General features: G+C 40.8%; 1 protein-coding gene across 4 annotated transcripts in view; it reads left to right on the top strand.

Annotated features, from left to right (window-relative positions):
• brd7 (bromodomain containing 7) overlaps positions 1–19,218 on the top strand; it is a 37,139-nt gene that overhangs the window by 4,897 nt on the left and 13,024 nt on the right. For all 4 annotated transcript variants that reach the window (XM_084337153.1, XM_084337155.1, XM_084337154.1 and 1 more), the window contains exons 6-7: positions 11,647–11,757; positions 14,334–14,500. In XM_084337153.1, the coding sequence (XP_084193279.1) occupies positions 11,647–11,757; positions 14,334–14,500 (278 nt within the window). The remainder of the gene's footprint in view (positions 1–11,646; positions 11,758–14,333; positions 14,501–19,218) is intronic.

A 19,218-nucleotide genomic window follows, 5' to 3' on the forward strand; every position in this document is an offset into this window, starting at 1 on the left:
TTTCACTTCAAAGTGCACACTGTTCTGGAGGTTTGCAGCAGGGGAAGAGATTTTGTATGAATTATGATTTTGGGTATTGTTCACAATGCAGAGATGTGGGCTTGTAAAATTCCAACTTGTGCCAAACTCTTGATTGTGACTGTTAACTCATTGACTGCCACGCTGTTTTTCCATCTTTACTCCCTGGTGCCAGCATTATTGACCATTTTCATGATGTTTGCGGATCCATCATATATTCTATAGCTATGTAGACAATAGTATGGCTCATTTGACCGGCACTATTTATACTCCAACAGGGACAAAACAGTTTATTTCTACATACCTTTGTTTGTGCGCTATACCACGCTAAAAATCTGCCCGTTCACAATAATCCAGGCTGGTTTTCTATATCGTGAGTGTTTTGTGCCCGTATGCGCAAATCTCGTGGCTGCTTGCCTGAAACCTATATTATTGCCAGGTCAAAGGTAAACACGACCATGTTTCTTCACAAAGCCATCGGGGGGGGGGGGGGGGGGTCGTTTTCCAACACGGCGATCATTACAAAAGCATGTTTTATGATGGGGTTCTGTACAATAGAATAGACGTTACCTTATCTTCACTGAAACAAAATGATCTACGATGGATAAATGCATTGATATACACTATAGTGTAGGGCTGTGCGATATGGAAAAAAATCATATCGCGATAACGATATGATGATTTTATTTTATTTCTCGATATCGATAATTATCGAATTGTTATAAGTTTAATTTTTTTTTTTTTTTTTTATAAACAACAGATGTATGTTTATTTTGCAGCAATTCTTTGTCATTGCCGCCATCTTTAGTGTTACTGTACATCCCCTCACACTCCAGTTCTCAGGCTGCAGCTGGTTTAAAAGCTAAAGTAAACCGGCTTCTCTGCTGGCTGTGGCTCCAGAGGAGTTGAACAGTTCTGGCTCTGCTAGTTTCTTTTCGATCTTTTGGCGCTTTTTTGGTGGACAAACCACCGCACATGTGCACTGTGACTCGTGACTGGAGTCTAGTTCTGCTAGGACACATAGCCTACTGTGTACAGACGGTTTCAAAATGTATTTAAAATTAGAAAGCAAACAAAATAAATGGACAAGAGAAAAAGAAATCTGAATTTGGTCAGTATTGTCATTTGGACAAGCAAAGCCATTACTTTAAGTTGCAGGCAAGAAAGACAAGTCTGTCCACTGTCTCTGCAGGTATAAATAAAAAAAAAAAAACGATTTTTCGATTTCTTTTTAATTTCGATATTCGATATCGATTATTAAAATATATCGCAATATTTATCGTTATCGTTATATCGCCCAGCCCTACTATAGTGGTTCTCAAACTTTGGTGGACCAAACCTTTTTGGGGGCCCCCCCTCACCCCAACAAAATAGGCATGAAATGGGTTTGAATTTATTGAAATAACATCAATATCATGAGCTTTCAAATTGTGCAACCACAATAGCTTCCTTTTGAATAAAATAGGCTCAGGAATCAGGATTGTTAAAGCTAATTAGCCTAATCCATGTAAAAAAGAGTAGCCTATAGCAGGCACCCCAGAATATTTCCACCTTCTCCAAGGCACCCCAACTCTTCAGAGTTGAAAAATTTAATGGACCTTATACTAAAAACAAATCATGATGAATTTAATTTTAATTATTGATGAATAGGTATGTTATTTAGTTTTGGTTGAAAATAATGCCTTTGTAAAAAAATAAAATAACAATGCAAAAACAAACCAGAATGAGACGGGTAAAACAAAACAAATCTATATTGGAGCTTAAACTAAAAACGAATCATGATGAATTGGTTGGTTTCAAAATCAGTTTAAAACTAAAGTGAGTTACTACAATTGCAATCAAGAGCTCAAATCCATTGAACAAATAATCATATTCCTGTAAAACTGAAATAACAAGACTACCAATGAAACTTCAACACCATTAATTTTTTTTATTGATCTTTTTCCCCCTCCTTTTTCCTCCGATTTTCTCCCATCCCAATGTTAGTCGTTATGCCAATTCCCAATCCCCTTCCTGGTCGCTGCGCACTTACCCCCCACAGTCAGATCATCTGGGAGAGTGGAGGCTATCACGTGCTTCCTCCGACACATGTCTAGCCAATCAACCGCTTCTTTTCACCTGGCAGCGCGGACTCTCACTGAGAGGGTGTAACGTGTGGAAGGATCACACTACCCCCCTTAGATCCTATCCGCGCTGAGCAGGCGCCCCGACCGAACTGTAGGAGTCGCTGTTTACAACGACCCGGACCCACCCCGCCAGCTTTCCCACCCTCTAATACAGCCAATTGTATTAGTGTGAACGGCCAGCCAAGCTGGTGACAACGCCGGAGCTGTGAGCTGGATTCGAACAGGCGAATCCAGCGTCTCTGGTGTTTGTGACTAACGCAATCTCCGCTACGCCACCTGACCGCCTAACACCATTAAATTTAATTATTGATGAACAATATTATGTATAGGAATGTTATTTTGTTTTGGCTGAAAATCATATCTTTGTAAAAAATTAAATAATGCACAAACAAACCTGAGTAAGACATGTACATTTGACCAAATGTATTTCTCCAATGAGTTTTATCAATGATAAAAGTAATTGACGTTCATGCATGGGCAAGATAATAGCAAGAATGCATTAGCTCAGTCAAACATTCATTAAATTAAAAACAAAAATGGCTATGTTGTGCACATTTAATGGGACACATGGGCCTGCTTTTGGGAGCAGAGTATAGAGCAGTGGTTCTCAAACTGTGGTACGCGTACCACTAGTGGTACTTGGTGGTACTGCTGGTGGTACTTGAAAACATTTACAAAAAAAGCATTTTTTTTTTTTTTTTTTTACTTTTTTTTTTTTTATTATTTTTTAAACATAACGTCAAATTAGACACACAGGCATTAACAGTAAACATCCAGTAAACATTTTTTTTGCAGGCCAGGCCAGTGTTTCTGGTTGCGGTGGCGCAATAGTTAGATAACCTAAGTGGGGAACAACCAGGAGATCACTGTGACAGAGAGTAATGCAGTCTAAACAGTCATAAATCTTTAATTCAACTTCAGCCCTGATCATAACCATTTATTTTTAGATTTTTTGTAATGTCAGATAAAAAATCTGACATTACAAAAAATCCATCAAAATCTGTGTTGCTGCTAATCATTGACACATGCCTAGCCTGTAACAATCCCCCCCAGAAAAATGTACTTTGCATTTGATATATTGAAAATATTTTACTTTTTGTGTTTTTTTTAACAATAATTTGTGATGCCATCACACAAACTGGCATTTAAATGGTAAACATTAAAAAATGTATTAAATGTGTTTTCTTTTCTTTTTTACAATAATTTGTGATGCCCATCACAAACACTGGCATTTAAAGGGTAAAAATTCAAAAATTCCTGCACCAGAATGCAGGAAATTAAGTTTTTGTAACAAAATAAGTGTGTGTGTGTGTGTGTGTGTGTGAGAGAGAGAATATTAAGTACATTTGCTGAAATACAGTTCTTAATTTTCTCACTTGCTATGTGAGAATGTTAGTTATTATGTTCTCAATGCCCCTTGCATTGTATGAGTTGTGTGGAAGCGTTTGCTAGTTCTAGTGCTATCCCTTTGTACATTGTGGCTGTGTCTGACAAAAGTTAACAATACATAATGGTATTAGGAATACATTTGCCTCCTGTGTGAACTGCGCATATCTGAATAGACTGTATTTTAACGCCGGTCATATGGTGGTACTTGGAGAGCCAGCTACGTTCTCAGGTGGTACTTGGTGTAAAAAGTTTGAGAACCACTGGTATAGAGCATAGTGGACGGTGCAACACGCAGGTCCTCTTCCACTGCCAGCCATGTGCGTGTCTTGTTCTTGGCGTATGTGAGAGAAGAAAAAGCCAGCTTGCACAAGTAGGAGGTTGAGAAGGGTAAAGCACCTTGACGGCACTGAGATAGATGGATATCCATGTCCCAGAAGCAGCCAGAAGCGATCCAAACCCAGTTCCCCATGTTTCAGTCTCAGTGTGCGGTCCATCATCAGCTCTGAGTTCATCTTGAGCTTTGCTGCTTAAACTAGCGGCTGATGCTGATGCGACAGGGTTGAACGGATCACGGAGCCAATCGAAGTCTTCATTCATAGGAGGGAAATACAACTCAAACCTCTCCAGCATGCGCAGGTTAGGGATGGGCATTTTAACACTTTAATCGCCATGGGTTAAATTCATAATTTACCATCCCTCGCCAGCTCTATTTGTCTATGGAGAAGTTCCCCTTCTTTGCAGGGCTATAACTTTTTAAATTCTATTGCTAAACTGCCATTATTATGGCCCATTAAATGTCCTATATGTATTGTTCAGGGTGTAGCAACGTTAAACTTTTTCATTCACATATTCATACTAAAATATGGTCTAAAGTATAAGTATGTTTTTATCGTTTTCTGCAGCTTTCTTCAGAACGTGATTTATAGCCCCAAATGCATTATATTGATGATCAAATACAGTTTGGTAGGAATCTGTGCGAGATAAAAAATTTCAACTGCACGTACTTCTAGAAGTTTCTACGCATCATCTGATGTTGACCGGATGGGCGGGGGATCGTTTATAATTCCGTGGGCAGCGTTAGATGATTCATCCAGAGTGGGTCATATGTTCATCAGATCAGTTAGTATAGAATACGTTAGAAAATAACGCTGAATCTTACCGTGGCTTCCTCGCGCCGCTGGCAGATGAGCGTGGAACAGATTTTTTTCTATTATGGGATTTAGAAATGCCCGATCCATTTCCAGGTTGTATAATAGTATATACGTCCAAATAACGTTGTTTATTGAGTTAGGGCGAGCAATCTATTATCCAGTGTTTCAAGATGGAGTCGCGGGAGCTATAGCGAGTGGCCGGACCACATTTGGATGAGTACTACCGGTTCAAAGGTTAATATCCGGTTGGCGATCTGCCGATCGGCCACCAGATGGCACTCTTGAACCGCTAGAGAGTTGAGGAGATCAGCAGTGTGTCTCAGGGCTCCGGAAAGGAAATATGAAATATTTTGAAATATTGACATCAAAGACGAGTTACGGCGTCTTCGGCAGAATGAGCATGGCTCGGAATGACGTGAAAACTCGTTCCCGGCGATCATAGTGTTAAAGGAAAATCCAGATAGATTGATCGCATGCTATACTCGATTGATCGTGTATTACTCGAAAAGGGGAAAAAAAACTTTAAAAAAAATAATAAAGAAATATTAGAAGTATTATTATAAAAAAAAAATACGTATTTTTGTTCATTCACGTATATATGTTTAAGGAAACCAACAAACAGTTATAATCTTACACATACATGTGAAAAGATATGTAGAGAAGAAAAAAATTCATAAACATTTATCATTTCGATTTTTTTTCTTCCGATTGTTCTCATAGCTACGAGTAATTGAGGAATCGATTACTCATGCCCATCCCTAGCGCAGGTGTGCAGCGATCAGTTTTTAAAAAGACGCTGACTTGTCATTGGCCGCCAACGTGAACATTTCAATGTTTTTTCTTGGCCACCCCGCCTTATCACAGTCTCAGTTTGGATCTGAAACCATTCAGTTTGTCTGTCGCTGTGAGGATATTCTAAGCCTTTCCTTGCATTTTGATGTTGAGGTCATTAAGGTGGCTAAAATATCTGCCAGATAAGCAGCTTAATCCACCACGATTCGTCATCCATTTGATCTGTGTAAGGCAAGTCATGCTCACTGGCAAAAGCCATCAGTTCATATCGAGCTCATAGACACAGGATAAAACCTTACCCAGCGACAGCCAGCGGACCTCTGAGTGCCTCATGCTCGGACCCCATCTCATTGCAGAGTATGCTGAACAAGTTGACCATTTTGACCACTTGGTCCAAGACCTCAGTGAGGTCTGGGGGCATAGCCTTGGCAACAAGGGCTTCTTGGTGTAGCATGCAGTGGGTTATCTGCACTGCATTGACGCAGCCCCGTCTGTGCAGACGCTGACAGTGACACACCTTCCCCAGTTAAGACCCAGCTCTCTCAGGTATTCATCAATGTCTTTGAAAATCTCATATCCAGTTGCATATGTCTTTAACTCTTTGCAAAAAAATAAGTTATCCTCAATGGATTCTGCTTCAACATAACTAACGTTGGCAAGGAGTTGGCAGTGGCCACTAATGTCTGTTGAATCATCGATTTGCAAAGCAAATTTGCCACTTTTCTTTATTTTCTCAACCAGAACAGTTTCTATGTCAGCTGACATCAATGTAACGTTTTACTGTAGTATCAGATAACGTAATTTTCTTTGGCAGCAGCTGGCCCCAGCATCACCTCAACCATTTCTTACATACTGGTAGAATGAGGGACTCAGCGATAGTGCGTGTTTTTTAGTTTTAGCTATTAATTCCACCACCAAATAGCTGGCCTCCTGTGTTTCTCAGAGACACGTACACCGGAGAACATACCTGTGCTTCTCGGGGGGGCTTTCTCACTAGCCATTCGGGGTCGAATCAGCTCCGCTCCGTCCTTGGGTGCGAACTTCCCCCCTCCCTCTCCCCGCTCTAGTTTGCGTACACACTGCAGTCTTGGTGCGCTCTGGGTTTTGTTTACAGTTTGCGTTTTGAGCGTGTAAGCTGCCGTAGCGATGATGTCACGCTCTAACGTCTAACGTGAACACACGGTGGTGGAAACTGGATGCTGATATAAAGAAACAAATAACAATAAATATGAAGTTATATTTGAACCTCTGTTGTCAAGCCTTGTCAATATAACCCACCCCCTTTTCTCACGAATGGAACTGGTGTCGTGGAGTCCGCTTTGAGAGTTTTCCAGGGTTAACGTTAAGCTAACGCTAGTTAGCTTAGCCTATTTATTACTAGTTAGCAGCTAACGTTAGCCCATCGCTCGCGTCAATTATATTGCATGTCATTGATCTACCGGTCGATCACGGCCGACTGGTTGGGTACAACTGGGCTATAGAAATAAATGCATTCTAACAAGAAACCAATGTATAGTAGACATAGCAATGGCAAAAAAATTGCCAGGTCTAATGCGAGCCAGGGAAGTCTTGTGCTTGTAACATGGCTTCATCTCGAAGTTTTCATCCATTGAGCCGTGAGGCTCAACATGCTTGTTTGGTTGAGGTCTGAAGTTCTCTGAACTCGCCAAATTACCCATAAATATAGTTTTTGTGGGTATTGTCCAGTTGTTGCTGTATGTTTTTATCTGCCCAAAATTCAAGCAAGCATGAAAGCATTACAGTAATGACGTTGTGTGTGTCAGCAAGTTGATACAGCAAGCCTCTTCCGTGTTTTGGTACAAGCATGCACCACGCCCCCCGCTCCCACTGGCGCGCACCCGAAACCACCTATTCCAGCGGTCCAGGTTTGGAGCGAATCAGCATCCCCGGTGACGGGGGGGGAGCGTTCTCAGTAGGACGATCACACCCTATTTGTGATTCGACCCCGAATGGTTAGTGAGAAAGCCCCCTCAGAGACACGTACACCGGAGAACATACCTGTGCTTCTCAGAGACATGTACACCGGAGAACATACCTGTGCTTCTCAGAGACGCGTACACCGGAGAACATACCTGTGCTTCTCAGACAGGTACACCGGAGAACATACCTGTGCTTCTCAGAGACGGGTACACCGGAGAACATACCTGTGCTTCTCAGAGACGGGTACACCGGAGAACATACCTGTGCTTCTCAGAGACAGGTACACCGGAGAACATACCTGTGCTTCTCAGAGACATGTACACCGGAGAACATACCTGTGCTTCTCAGACGGGTACACCGGAGAACATACCTGTGCTTCTCAGACATGTACACCGGAGAACATACCTGTGCTTCTCAGACATGTACACCGGAGAACATACCTGTGCTTCTCAGAGACACGTACACCGGAGAACATACCTGTGCTTCTCAGAGACTGGTACACCGGAGAACATACCTGTGCTTCTCAGACGCGTACACCGGAGAACATACCTGTGCTTCTCAGAGACTGGTACACCGGAGAACATACCTGTGCTTCTCAGAGACATGTACACCGGAGAACATACCTGTGCTTCTCAGAGACACGTACACCGGAGAACATACCTGTGCTTCTCAGAGACATGTACACCGGAGAACATACCTGTGCTTCTCAGAGACATGTACACCGGAAAACATGCCTGTGCTTCTCAGAGACGGGTACACCGGAGAACATACCTGTGCTTCTCAGAGACTGGTACACCGGAGAACATACCTGTGCTTCTCAGAGACACGTACACCGGAAAACATACGTTGACTCTGCTTCTTGTTTTGTGATTTCAGTCTCATGAAATACTCAACGTTCTTGGCATTATACGCAGAGTGTTTTGTGTCAAAGTGTCTCAACAGCTTACTTGGGACCATTGCTTGGTTTGACAACCTTTCTCTGCAGTTGAGGCATTAGGCAGCATCGCCAGTCCAGGTGAAACCATACTGAAGATAGCTTTCATTGTACATTCTCATTTTCCTTTTCCTTTTTGCTGCTGGTTGATCCACTTATTCTGCCGTGGTCGTCTTACTTGCCTGTGAGCCGTGTGAGGCATTCCCACTTTCCATCCATCTTTTCTTTTTCCCTCTGCGATGTGATGTAAAATGTTGTGTCCAGACTCCCTCCAACTCTCCCTCTGCATTGATAAGACTGCCTTTTATGTGCTTTTATGTGAAGTTCATTCAGCTGATCAACAACAAATCAGCACTGACCTGTCCTTGAATTACTGCATAGCTAGCTAATGGCACATTTCTATTCATCCTACTGTCCAGTGACGAGTTTCAAGTTTCTTTATTAGTTGTCATACAGAAGTACAGAATACTTTTATATAAAATGCTTCTTTCTGTTTTGCTCCAGAGATTGTGCTAGATAAAAATAGATAAGTATAAAATAAGTATAGTAAGTATAAAATAGAAGTCAAGTACGTAGACAAAAGTGTTCAATATATACATATATACAATGTACAATGCAGAGTAGAAAAGTAACTGAGTTACAATATACTATACAGTACAAAGCAGAAATGGGATGAGGTACAATTTACAGTAAGGTGTAATGAGGTATGGGTTGTAGTGCAAATTATTTGCCAATAAATATAAAGTGTGTTCAGGTGTTCTAAAGTGGATGCTGCAGTGAGTTGTTTGTTTAAAGTGAGTGTGTGTGTGTGTGTGTGTGCTGTGAGTGCATTTGATGGTTGTTACATAGTGTTATTGTCATTTAGTATTCTGATGGCCTGAGGATAGAAGAGGGCCATTACAAGGGCTATTTAAGATGGTTTTACTCCGAAACAATCAATCAAAACAAAGACACCTGCATTGTGTCACTGGAATGAGTCACAAAACGTGTTTGAATGGCTATAGGTGTTTTTGGTGAGAGGGACAAGGCTTATTTACATAAGCATAGAAAAGCGCTATATAAAAGCAATAAATTATTATTATTACATTCTGCTAAATCAACTATTGTAATGTCATTTTGTAGAAACCATGCCCCCACTGCAAAACAAGCTTTTTTTTTCCCCAAGCTAATATTTGTTTTATTTTCTGATCAACTATGTCATAATATCATGTTATTCAGGAGGGCTTTAAAACATGAATGTAAGATGAATAGATCTGGAGGCCAGGGCTCAAATCTTTTTTGAATAAAAATAAGGCAGATCTGGCTGCACCCCCGGACCCGTGCCATGGCACCCCTTGCATGTACAGAGACAGGGAGAGAGCTATGGGCTCAGCTTCCATTCCGCACTGTTGCAGCTGGAGTTGACGTCAAAAATGAAAGTTATCAAATGTGAGTGAAACGTACACTGTCGAGTCCTGGCTTTAGGCAGAATCACGAACAGTGGTTTAAGAGAAGTGATTTATATTTTGAACGTCATTTATTCATTGCTTCATTGCACACTAGTTAGATGACCTGTTGCACATGTTATGACTTTGAACGTCTTCCATTTCCACGGCAAAGACGGCACATAAGTAAGGATACGATGCATCGGTCATGAATATTCAAATCGATGAAATTGCATGGGTTCATCGTTGCAGCCCTAGCCGTGAGAAACACACGGATGTCTAAACAATAGTTCACTGTGTTGGTTCCCCAGTTGCTTGTACGCCCATGTCATGCCGCTGCGCCCCCCCCCCCCCCCCCCCCCCAGGGGAGGTGCGCCCCACACTTTGAGAAACGCTGCACTAGATGCTTATCATCTTGGGTTGCCTTTAAAACTATTTCTTTAAACTAAATAGCAAAACTATTTCCAGAATGGTTTTCATGCAATTAGCAGCACACTTGAATTAATTTAGAATCGGTTTTAGGGGAATCATAAAGAGTAGTTGCTGTACATTGATATGTATTAAAAGAAGAAGAATGTAGCCTGTTTGATGGTTGTAAATGTTCAGCGACTGAATGCAAATTCGAGCTGGTTTTTTTTCATGGTTAAAAGTTAAAACACACTTCTTCAATCAATATCTGAAATGAAAGAAAGAAGAAGAAAAAAAGCCTTTGTACTGTCTTTTACTATCATGCACTTTGCTACTAAGGAATCATCCTTGCATTCAAGACTGTGGCACCCAAGTTCAACACTTTGACAAACAATGTTACTAACTAGGGATGTCCGATATTATCGGCCGACCGATATTATCGGCCGATATCGGCAGTAAAATGTGATATCGGAAAATATCGGTATCGGTTTAAAAAAAACAAAAAACAATAACAATATTTGTTATATATATATCCAGTGAAATTATTAGTTACCTGAAATTATTCCGTTTTTTGGGGTGGGAAACCCTGCATATATCGTTATCGGTTGATATCGGTATCGGAAATTAAGAGTTGGACAATATCGGAATATCGGTATCGGTAAAAAAGCCAATATCAAGCATCCCTATTGCTAACCCTTAGCTGCCAGAATTGTACCCTTCCTGCTAGGGATGGGTACCTTTCACATTTGAACCGATACGGTATCGGTACCTGTGAATCGATACCGGTACTCAACGGTACCTTTTTTCTGTACTTTAGTCTCTAAAAATGTAATTTACCTACCTCAGTCATGAAAAACAAAATCCAAACTTCAAATAACTACACTTTCGACCATTTTCGGCTTGCCATTGCCCCGACTTCTTTGTTGTTGAATCAAGTCAAATCCTAGGTAAGCGTATATTGTGCGTGTGAACGTTGACATGAGAAGAAAAAAGGTTATAAAAAGAAAAAAGTGTTTAAAAAAAAAAAAAATAATCGTATCACGTGAATCGATACTCTGTAGTACAGACGTGTTTCGGTAAGTACCTTTTTAAAAGTACCAAATTCGGTACCCATCCCTACTTCCTGCTGATCTGTTGTACAGAACTTGTAAGTCGCTTTGTATAAAAGCGTCGGCTAAATGTAAAATGCAAAATGCTCCTTTATTTACTGAGAGGTTGGTCTGTATCATGCAATCCTTATTTTCTCCCCATTTTGTTATTTGTAAAAATGCTCTGGTCTGCTGACTCTACTAAGGTATGCACTTAAAACAAACAAACACACATACATTACACAAAACTAAGGTATGCACTTAAAACAAATACACACATTATACCTCTGCTAGTGTCCACATGTTGAACTATGTATTACATGTTGTTTAACTGGACACTAAATTAATGGTCAATGCCCTGTGTCCTTGATGCAGGTGGATTTCAGGATCATGTGTGAGAACGCTATGATCTACAATAAGCCTGAGACCATCTACCATAAAGCTGCCAGGAAGCTGCTGCACTCTGGGATGAAGATCCTCAGCCCGGTAAGGAACAGTACATCAGAGAAGTAACGTTTTCTCAAGCAGCGTCTCCAGGGTTCCCATGGGGTCTTCAATGTAATAATCTGAATTTGAGGTCTTAAATGTAAGCAGTCTTAATTAATCTTAATTATATTCATAGGACATACCTGACTCCTATAAGATTGAACAGAATGGGACTTAGACAAGACTCTCTATGTTCCTTATGTACAAACGGTGATGATGGTACATTTATGCATATGTATTGGGTTTGCCCACCTGTTAAGATATTCTGGGAAGAAGTGACCCTGCAATTATCACAATTTTTATTTCTGAACATACCTGTACAGCCCTCTGTATTGCTGTTGAATGATGTTTCTCAGTTTGCAGCCTCTCTACAGGTAAAGAGACTAGTTTTGTCCGGTCTCACAGCTGCTAAAAAGCTGATAGCATCACGATGGATTCAACCGGATAAAATGTGCCGGAAGGTATGGGTTCTTACCTATCTCGATGTGATTTATCTAGAGATATCTACAGCAAGAATTTTAGGTGTCAGTGAAACCAGCATTGCAATCTGGTTAGAAGTGGTGGAGAGAATAAAGGCTAGCATATGAATTGTAATTCCTGGTTAGAAACGAATGAAAATGGATCGATTATCCAAGGGGGTGTCCTGGGGGGGGGGGGGGGAAGAGGGGGGGAAGAAGAGCGAGCAGGAGCATATGTATGTATTGGATTGGATTGCAAGTATTAGGTATATATCTCGTAAACTACATTTATATTGATTCAAATGGAATGTATAGTCCTGTGACTTACTGTGGATATTTACTGTTAATGCTTGTGTGTCTAATTTTATGTCATGTTAAAAAAAATATATATAAATAAAATAAATAAATAAAAATGTAAGCAGTCGGTAATATCCCCTCCAACAGTTCACATGGAATTACTTCTTTCATATTCATTTTCCTTAATACTTTTTTGCCAGTATGGCCGTGAAATAGGTATAAGATTATATTCAAAAAGGTAATACAAATTATTAAATTGAACCTGTTGAAACCAGCAGGAACCCTGGTTTCCAAACCTTCTCATGTTTGAGATGGATATCCTTAGGCCATGATCTTGCTGTTATCACAGTTTACCAGCAGGGGGCAGCAGGTAGCTTCAGATAAACATCACCAAGCCTAGCCTTGTTGTGGCATCACTGTAGCACTGACAATGTGATTTTGGTACAAAACTGATTGATGTCAACTTGACAACACAAGCTTAACTATATATCAAATTCATATTGAAATAATGCAATGTATACATTTAATTGTTGTGTTTTTTGTATTGTTATGAGATTAAGAAGGGTCTACTCTGGAAAATGTGCTCTACTCAAGACCAGATCTACTAGGCCTGTATAGTATGAGATTTGCTCAGATTTGATCGCTGAGAAGTTCAATGAGAGACAGCCGAATACCAGAGGGTCAGGCTAGTGTAGCAGGTAAATCTACCTACAATATGTGGCACTGCCGAGTAGTAGTACCAAGGAAAGGCTTTTTAATAAATCGCAGGAAATGTAAATTTGTAACATACAATTGGACTTTTACAAATGGGATCGCAAATCACATTGCAATTCCAGTATGTACTAGAATAATCCCAATATGATATTTTCTCTTATGTGTAGCCCTCTTCAACAACTGGATATTTGAGTAAGGTCGCTTTCACATATAGTTTGGTGGACTCGTGTGATTCAGGGGTGAAGTTGCAACATTGTTGCATTCTTCGTTTGGTTCGGTTTCCTTTCACACTGCAATTTGTCAAGTGCACCAAACTTTCTGAACAATGTCACGTGATCGAAAAGGGCGCTCGTCTATTGGATATATATAGAATCCCAAAAACAGGCTTTGGGGACAGCTCTACAGCGCACACACATACATTACACACACCACATTATTCTGCGAAGCAGCCCAGCGCACAATCCGCACATACACGCATACCACATTATTCCCCGGAGCAGCCCAGCGCACACACATTATTCTCATATATTGCTGAAATACTGACGCAGTTTTTTAACTTTGATGTGACTGACATTGGTCGATTGTTCGATTGAAGCTCATTACCATCATTCTCTCACTAAACATCTTGTACACCTTGTTGTTTTTGTGAGTGGCCACAAGCAGTTGTTTAATTTGCTCGTCCGACCATATTTCTATCAGGGCTTTTACCTCCTCATTCGCCCACGTCTGTCCACGAGACATGTTCCACGCGTGCTTGTTTTGCAGTGTGCTGTGTTTGTTTTGTTTCCTTCTACTCAAGATGCACAGTTTATCGGGTCACTTCCTATATTTGGTCTTGCGTTTGGTCCGATGAGCATTCACACCACAAAAGTATGCACCAGGGTTCACTTGGAAGCGAACCGAGACCTACGTTTTCAGGCGGACCAGAGTTCGCTTTTGGTCCGCACCAGAGTTTGAATGAGCTTTCACACTACCCAAAACCAAGAGGACTATCCGAGGAAACAAACTCTGGTGTGTTTAAAACGGACCAAACTGCTCTGGTGTGAATGCAACCTAATATTCTGTCTCTCTCTTTCTCTCGTACTCTTCCTGATCTGCTCCCTACAGGAGAGACTAGCGAGTCTGAAGCAGAGTATAGACTTCATGCGTGGCCTGGACAGCTCTGGTAACAAGTTAGCCAAGGCTGAGGAGGAGGGTGGTTCCAGCCTCGCCCAGGCCAGAGAAGGCCCCATGACCACAGCCAGCGAGAGCTCCCAGTCTCCCAGCACGCCCAGGTCTCTTTATCGTCTACATTTTACACTGGTCATAATGGAGTTTTTATAGCACACTACTACTACTACTACTACTACTACTACTACAACACAGTCCTTTATATAGATATGGGATGTTTCCAGAGTCCAGAATAACGACTTAGTGTTTGGATACAAAACTGTTCTTTACATATGTGATTGTAATTTGATTTAATTTAATACTGGTGAAACTTCAAAGCCTGGCAGTTACCAAAAACCAACACACCCCCATAGCACATCACAAGTCCATATTCACTCAGGCCATAGTATATAGGCTAATGGCACATCACAAGTCCATATTCACTCAGGCCATAGTATATAGGCTAATGGCACATCACAAGTCCATATTCACTCAGGCCATAGTATATAGGCTAATGGCACATCACAAGTCCATATTCACTCAGGCCATAGTATATAGGCTAATGGCACATCACAAGTCCATATTCACTCAGGCCATAGTATATAGGCTAATGGCACATCACAAGTCCATATTCACTCAGGCCATAGTATATAGGCTAATAGCACATCACAAGTCCATATTCACTCAGGCCATAGTATAGGCTAATAAATAGCACATCATTCACAAGTCCATATTCACTCATGCCATAGTATAGGCTAATAGCAAAAACTTTTTTTTACTGTGACTTGGGCATACAGGAATGGTGAGGAGGATGCTTTTGCTCACAGCGTTTTCACTGCACATAGAAACAGTGCAACTCGTGAACAGAGTTGTCACAGGGCTGTCGAACGCAGGGATGAATAGGTAGATGTCATAGCTTCTAAAATTGAAGGTCCGTGCTGTTTTGTGTCTATTATGAAATGACAATTGCGCGTCATTGAAGTCCGTGCTGGTGGAATTTGGATTATCTTCTACATGGGCCGCTTTTGTGGCACCAATTGATCGAACATGAATCTGTACTCTGTAGTACCAACGTAATTTAGTTCAGTACCCACCCCTAATAGTATAGGCTAATAAGGCTGGAACTAACATTACATTCTATTTACTTTGAGGGATAGTTGCTTCTCCAGGGTTTTGTTGTTAAATTTGTCAAATATATGAATATATTTATATACAGTAATGCTCAGTGGTAATACACACACTCTTGGCACATAACACTAACACTGCAATTGTTAATAGTTTAATTCCCATGGGAAACCAATACTAGTGTAGTGTTGCATTGATACTAGAAAGATATTGCAAAAAGTTAAAAACGCTACTATATCCCATTTTAGTACTTTACCAGTACTTTAAGAATGACAGTGTTTTAATAAGAGCTGTATTTTCTATGAGTTGTGTCAATGTGTGTGTGCAGCGCTCTGCTTCCACTCCCTGCAGGCAGAGTGGGCATGCCAACCATTTTTTCAGCTTTCATGGTGAGAATGACACGGCGGCTGCAAGTACAACAAGTGCTCTTTCCGACCGCCCACGACTTGTTGACGAAGCAAGCAGACACACAGAGCGAAATATGGCATTATTATGCTTACATAGCCAACAGTCTGGGCCCACAGACACCACAAAGCCCATCTGTAAAAGATGTTTTAAACCCACACAGACCAAGGGACTGGGAGCCAACACGTCCAACTTGTCAAAGCTTCTCGCTGAAAGACATGCCGACCTGTTCATTCATTCATTCATTTTATTTTATTTCGTGCATGGGGGTACAGTTCATCTTTGGACAATATCACCAACATCTTTTTTTTAACATGATACACCCATGGCCGAAAAGGAGCAGGATGAAGAAAACTTATGTTTCCTGCCCCCTTCCAAACTTCATATTTATTTTAACATAATGGTCAGCTCAAGTCCACCTTACAGCTTCATACCATATAATAATAATCATTACCATAATTATGATAATGATAATAATGATAATATGACTATGAATAATAATAACGGTAATAATAATAACAATAATAATATTGCTAGATATATAAAAAAAAAAAAAAAAAAACTGCGTCACGGGCCTCAGATGCATGGAAAACGGAGAAAGTACTGTTCAAGGAATTCAAAGAGCAAGAGGTTAGCGTATGTGATAGCTGACATAATCACATGCCCTCAAATAGAAGTCAAACAAGTGTGATTCATCTCGTGAACCTTTTTTTACCATCTCAGAGTTTGACTAGGCAATTAGGCAATGTGGCAGACATCTCTATATGCAAATGCAATGTTCACACTGGTAACGTTAACTTTACCATAACTTGCACGCAGGCTGCAACAAATTAGTTTGCAAGTATGCAGAGCAACAACACCAGTTATTAAACTGAACAGGGCCTAGTGGTATCTAAAATTATATAGAATATCAATGTTTGTCAAGGTATTGTATCAAAGTTAGAAATTCCAGTATCGTGACAACTAGGGCTGTGCGATTAATCGAGTTTCAATTAAGATTTTGGCTTCCCACGATCATGAAAACATGATAATGGAGATAAAGCGATTATTGTGCCGCATGCCGTGTTGCTCATGTTATCTTGTGTTGTAAATGCAACACAGTAGTTTCATCTCATGTTGAGAGGGCGGAAAGAGCCACTTCTCCAGTTATTTTGAAACGTCTTTGGTAAGATGGCAGAAAGGCAGCCTTTGGTCAAGAAGAAAGGTAAAACAAATTCAGTCGTGATCATATGATGTTCTCAAATCAATGAGTAATCGTGATTTCAATAGCAATCAAAATAATCGTGATTATGGTTTTTGCCATAATCGAGCAGCCCTAGTGACAACATTAACCCATACTCAACATGTATGCACTCATGCTATTGTACATTAACACTTTGAGTGGCAGCGACGAGATTTCTCGTTAGTTCATGCCGACCGTTGAGTGCCAGCGACGAGATATCTCGCTTTTCTTTTTATTAGCGATTTGAATTCATATTTCATCAATCTAGTCTCACGTTAGTGCTGCAAACTTTCTCTGAGCTCCATTGGGAAAATGCCGCCCCCTATCGTCTCTCCCTGTGGTACTGCACCCCTTTGGAATGGATTGAATGAAACACATGGGGGGGGGGGGGGGGATCCTGCTTCCTCATTTTACTTCTCGGGCAAGTCACCCGAGAGGATCGGATTCATTGCCGAGCCCCAAAACAGCGTGGAATACATATTTCCAGTACCCAGCGTTGGATCAATAAACACGATCGATATTTGGAATGGCGATCAGGAATTGGAATAATCTTTTTGGAGAACATCTGATCTGAGGTAAGGAATCTATTTTACCAGTCTTAGGATAATCAGATCTTTTTTCACAGATATCAATGTGTGCCCTGTGTGTGTGTGTGCGTGTGCTGAGCAGGAAATGAGAGAATAGATTTTTCAGCTTGCTTCTATAGCGTGCATAAATACTAGAGCTGGGCATAGATAAATTTTTTTAATCTAGATTAATCTACCTGCAATCCTGGAATTAATCTAGATTAATCTAGATTAAAATGCCTCAAAAAAAAGAAAAAAAGTCTGCCGAAGGTGTTCAAAATAGGTGTGTTCTACCCAAATAATGACCAGAGGATGAGATTTATCCTCTCCTCTTCATCTGAGGAGTCACTAGCTCTTCTATCTCCTTGTTCAACAGCATGAACATGTCTCTTCTTTTTGTAATTTCCAGTGTTTCTTTTAAAACCAGATTTATCGTAATTTTCTGTGCCCTTCCTTTGATGCCATTAACATTGTTACACTGATATTGACAGCTCTCTCCAGTGTCATATCATTCTCTGTCAGTAGTTTCTTCTGTGAACCTTCATTTCTTAATCCACACACAAACCTGTCTCAATGTGTCTTTTAGTGAATCTCTAAATTCACAATGCTGCTGACTGGTTGCTCACACACAGACTGCTGCAGAAGCGGGTTTCTCAACAAATTCAGTGCAAGCTCAGTGTAACAGTTCCATGAATGAATGAATGAAAACGTTATTTAACAGATTGCAGAATGGGTACAATACAGTACGGCTCAATACATACAATTGTTAAGGGGATGCAGACCAGAGAAAGACGTTTGTCTTGTTTACATCAGGGTCCCCCATTTTCATTTATTTGCTCCACATTGTCATTAGCCCCTTTCGTGACTGTGATGCACTGAGTGAATCCACAGTCACTTGCTCCTCAATAGGAAACCAACCTAGATTTACCATGAAGGACTGGTTCTCGCCGAACCGTTCGTTATACAAGAATCACAGAGAAATTACAAAGGTACTCACAGTTGCACGAGGATTTCGGACAGAGATAAGGGATGGTGCGCATGCGCTGTGATCACCCAACGGCGGAAATAATGCCGTTTTGAGCAGTTTATAAAAATTATTTAAAATGTTTATTAGCAACGCAGAGCTTTCAAACCATCCCGTATCTCTGTCCGAAACCCTTGTGCAACTGTGAGCACCTTTGAAACGTCTCTGTGATTCTTGTATAACGAACGGTTCAGCCAGAACCAGTCCTTCATGGTAAATCTAGGTTAGTTTCCTATTGAGGAGCAAGTGACTGTGGATTCACTCCGTGCATCACAGTCACGAAAGGGGCTACATTGTCATCAAACGGTCCAATATTTCCAATAACCCAAGCCATTTCTGTTGTAAACACTCACGATAGTCCAGTCGATCCTTCCTTTAGTGTGTAAAGTGGATTTCCTCCTCTTGTAGATGTTTTCAAGTGCCGCCCGAGTAACGTGAGCTAACATGCTAACATCAGGGTCTCCCATTTTCATTTCATATTGCTCCAGATTGTCATCAAAC

This window comes from Notolepis coatsorum, assembly GCF_963971535.1.
Source record: "Notolepis coatsorum genome assembly, chromosome: 20".
NCBI lineage: Eukaryota > Metazoa > Chordata > Actinopteri > Aulopiformes > Paralepididae > Notolepis > Notolepis coatsorum.